The 2,407-nt window shown below is 38.3% G+C and overlaps 1 protein-coding gene across 1 annotated transcript; it reads left to right on the plus strand.

Moving 5' to 3' along the window:
• Positions 1-855: 855 nt before the first annotated feature.
• On the plus strand, positions 856-2,010 carry LOC149185966 (patatin-like protein 5). Its single transcript, XM_089409191.1, has 4 exons — positions 856-978; positions 1,232-1,549; positions 1,651-1,832; positions 1,950-2,010. Exons 1-4 carry the CDS (start codon positions 856-858, stop codon positions 2,008-2,010), a joined length of 684 nt encoding a protein of 227 aa, XP_089265317.1.
• The last annotated feature ends 397 nt before the right edge of the window (positions 2,011-2,407 follow it).

Here is a 2,407-nt window from a genome sequence, read left to right on the forward strand (position 1 = left end):
AGACAATTCCGGCTAAACCACGTGAGACAAGTGACTCAACCGAGCAATAAAATAGTTAAAACATCAAACCAACGGGTGGAGGAATGGAATTTATCATTAAATGAGCACGTGGGATAATGCATAATGCATACAATATGGATGACGAGTAACGATATACGTGGCATTTCTGTTTTTTCGAGTGATAGGTGATGTGGCCTAGACGACCAAATTTTATTGGAGAGACCATATACTAATTCATTTCCAGATCAACCAATATACATCTTGTCATAGAGGTTTTAACGTTGTGCATTAATGTCTTGTATATTCATCGAAATCAACAACAAAATGCCAAACTTACGGAAAACCACATCCTCATTTAGTAGCTAAAGGTTGATTGAAATCGGCAAGTGCTATTTCATGGACTATAGCATCATTAATGCTATAGTCCAAGTAACCCGGAGAGCCCATCCCATGCATCCATGCACATCGACTCACTCACCTGCAGACGGTTCCTGCCCGTTCCGGTCCCTGCCCGCCTCCGGCGCCGGCCCGCCTCCGGTTTGAAGACATAATGGCAAGGCTCCACAGTTCAGCGTAATCAATGCAAGTAATCACGCCATTAATTTTATTCAAATAACGTGCCCATTTGAATTCGAATTCAAATTTGAATTCAAGCGCCCAAAATTCAGCGCTCATCCATATTTCAGCAACCACGCCCGCTCTTTTGCATATTGATTCCCTGTTCAGTGTTGTTTTGTCAATGAAGTTGCAGCCGATAGAATATCATGACCTCGCCCTTCAAATTCGGTATGCACCTGGAGTACTCATCTGTTTTCTTTATAGGTTTTATGTTGCGGCAAATTCTTCAATGGTATCATGCCTATTGGGACCTCAGCAGCTCCAACATATCTTCCTCCTCATTCCTTCAAAACACAAGATTCCCGGGGAAATCCCAGAAACTTCAATCTAATAGACGGGGGAGTTGCAGCTAACGATCCGGTAAGTCGCGGTGATATATTTTTCCATTGCCATCTCAATATGGTTTAAATTTCAGTTTTCAAAGTCACAGCGTAACAGTTTTGGTAAGGGGCCGTGAAATTAATTTGTTGCCCTCTAAAATAATCTTGCAAACATTACTTGCAGTAAACCATGTGTCGAAAGAAATTGTATTTCAGTTTTCAAAGTCACTGCGTAACAGTTTTGCCTAATGGGTTGCGCAATTAATTTGTTGGCCTGTAACATATTCTTGCAGACATTACTTGCAGTAAACCATTTGTTGAAAGAAATTTCCGCTCGCAATTCGAATCCACCATTGTCGAAACAAAGTATTGATTTAAATTTGATCGAGAACGAGTCTAGCAAGCTTCTGGTTCTTTCTCTTGGAACAGGACAAAAAGTAGCTCGTTACAAGGCCACCGACGCTGCAAAATGGGGCTTATTTGGATGGTTAACTAAGGACGGTAGATCACCTTTAATTGATATTTTATTGCAATCAAGTTCGGATATGTCGGACATTCACGAATTCTTCTGGTTCAAAACCATTAACATGCATATGTATCTCAGAATCCAGGTACTTTTCTTGCACCCTCCATATATAATTCACCCATAGATTTTGTGAAGTTGAACAAATCTATATTCGAGATATCTAACACAATGCCTCATTGTGATCAGGAACCGCAGCTGGGAGATCACACTAGCTCCTTGGATCTGTCGACGGAGGAGAATCTAAAAGCCTTGAAAACGATAGTTAGCGATCTCTTGGCCAAGCCTGTTTCAAGTGTCAATATCGAGACGGGCTACTATGAGCCAACGCCAGAGCAAGACTGGAAGACCAACCATGATGCATTGATCAGGTCATTTTAGTTCTTATTGAATACGTCAATTTCAATGAAAATTGCTAAATCAAGTTTTATGACAGAAAATGGTTCATGTGAATTGGTTTCACCGTTAATATTGTATTGATTTGGCAGGTTTGCGCAGCTACTTTCATGTGAAAGAAAGTCACGATCAACTGCTGCTCCTAGTAGCTAAGACTTAGAGTCCTGAAACTTTATGAATGATAGTTTTCCTCAGTTTATGAATGTTAGTTTTCCCTTATGAATGTTGTACTTTGTTCGAAGATGATCTTAACTTCGATATGTAATGTAACTTTGATATCCAATTTGAAAATTGAGGCTTTCTGCATATTTCATTAATATATTGATTTTGAAAATAATGTTATTTACCATGCCTTTACTAATATTTAAAGAAAAAGTCACACAAGAATTAACATAGTAATATTTACATTATTAATGAAATCATTGAGCTCAAACTTTTAAGGTATATATGTAATTTCGTTTTCATTTTAATTATTAATATTATTAAAATTTTCAATCTTATTATCATTAATTCGGTCATGCAAACCATCTAGACCCTGTGTGGACATAGA

This window comes from Pinus tabuliformis, chromosome 3_1, assembly GCF_031772625.1.
Source record: "Pinus tabuliformis cultivar Carrire ecotype Pingquan chromosome 3_1, CPIR1, whole genome shotgun sequence".
Classification (NCBI taxonomy): Eukaryota; Viridiplantae; Streptophyta; class Pinopsida; order Pinales; family Pinaceae; genus Pinus; species Pinus tabuliformis.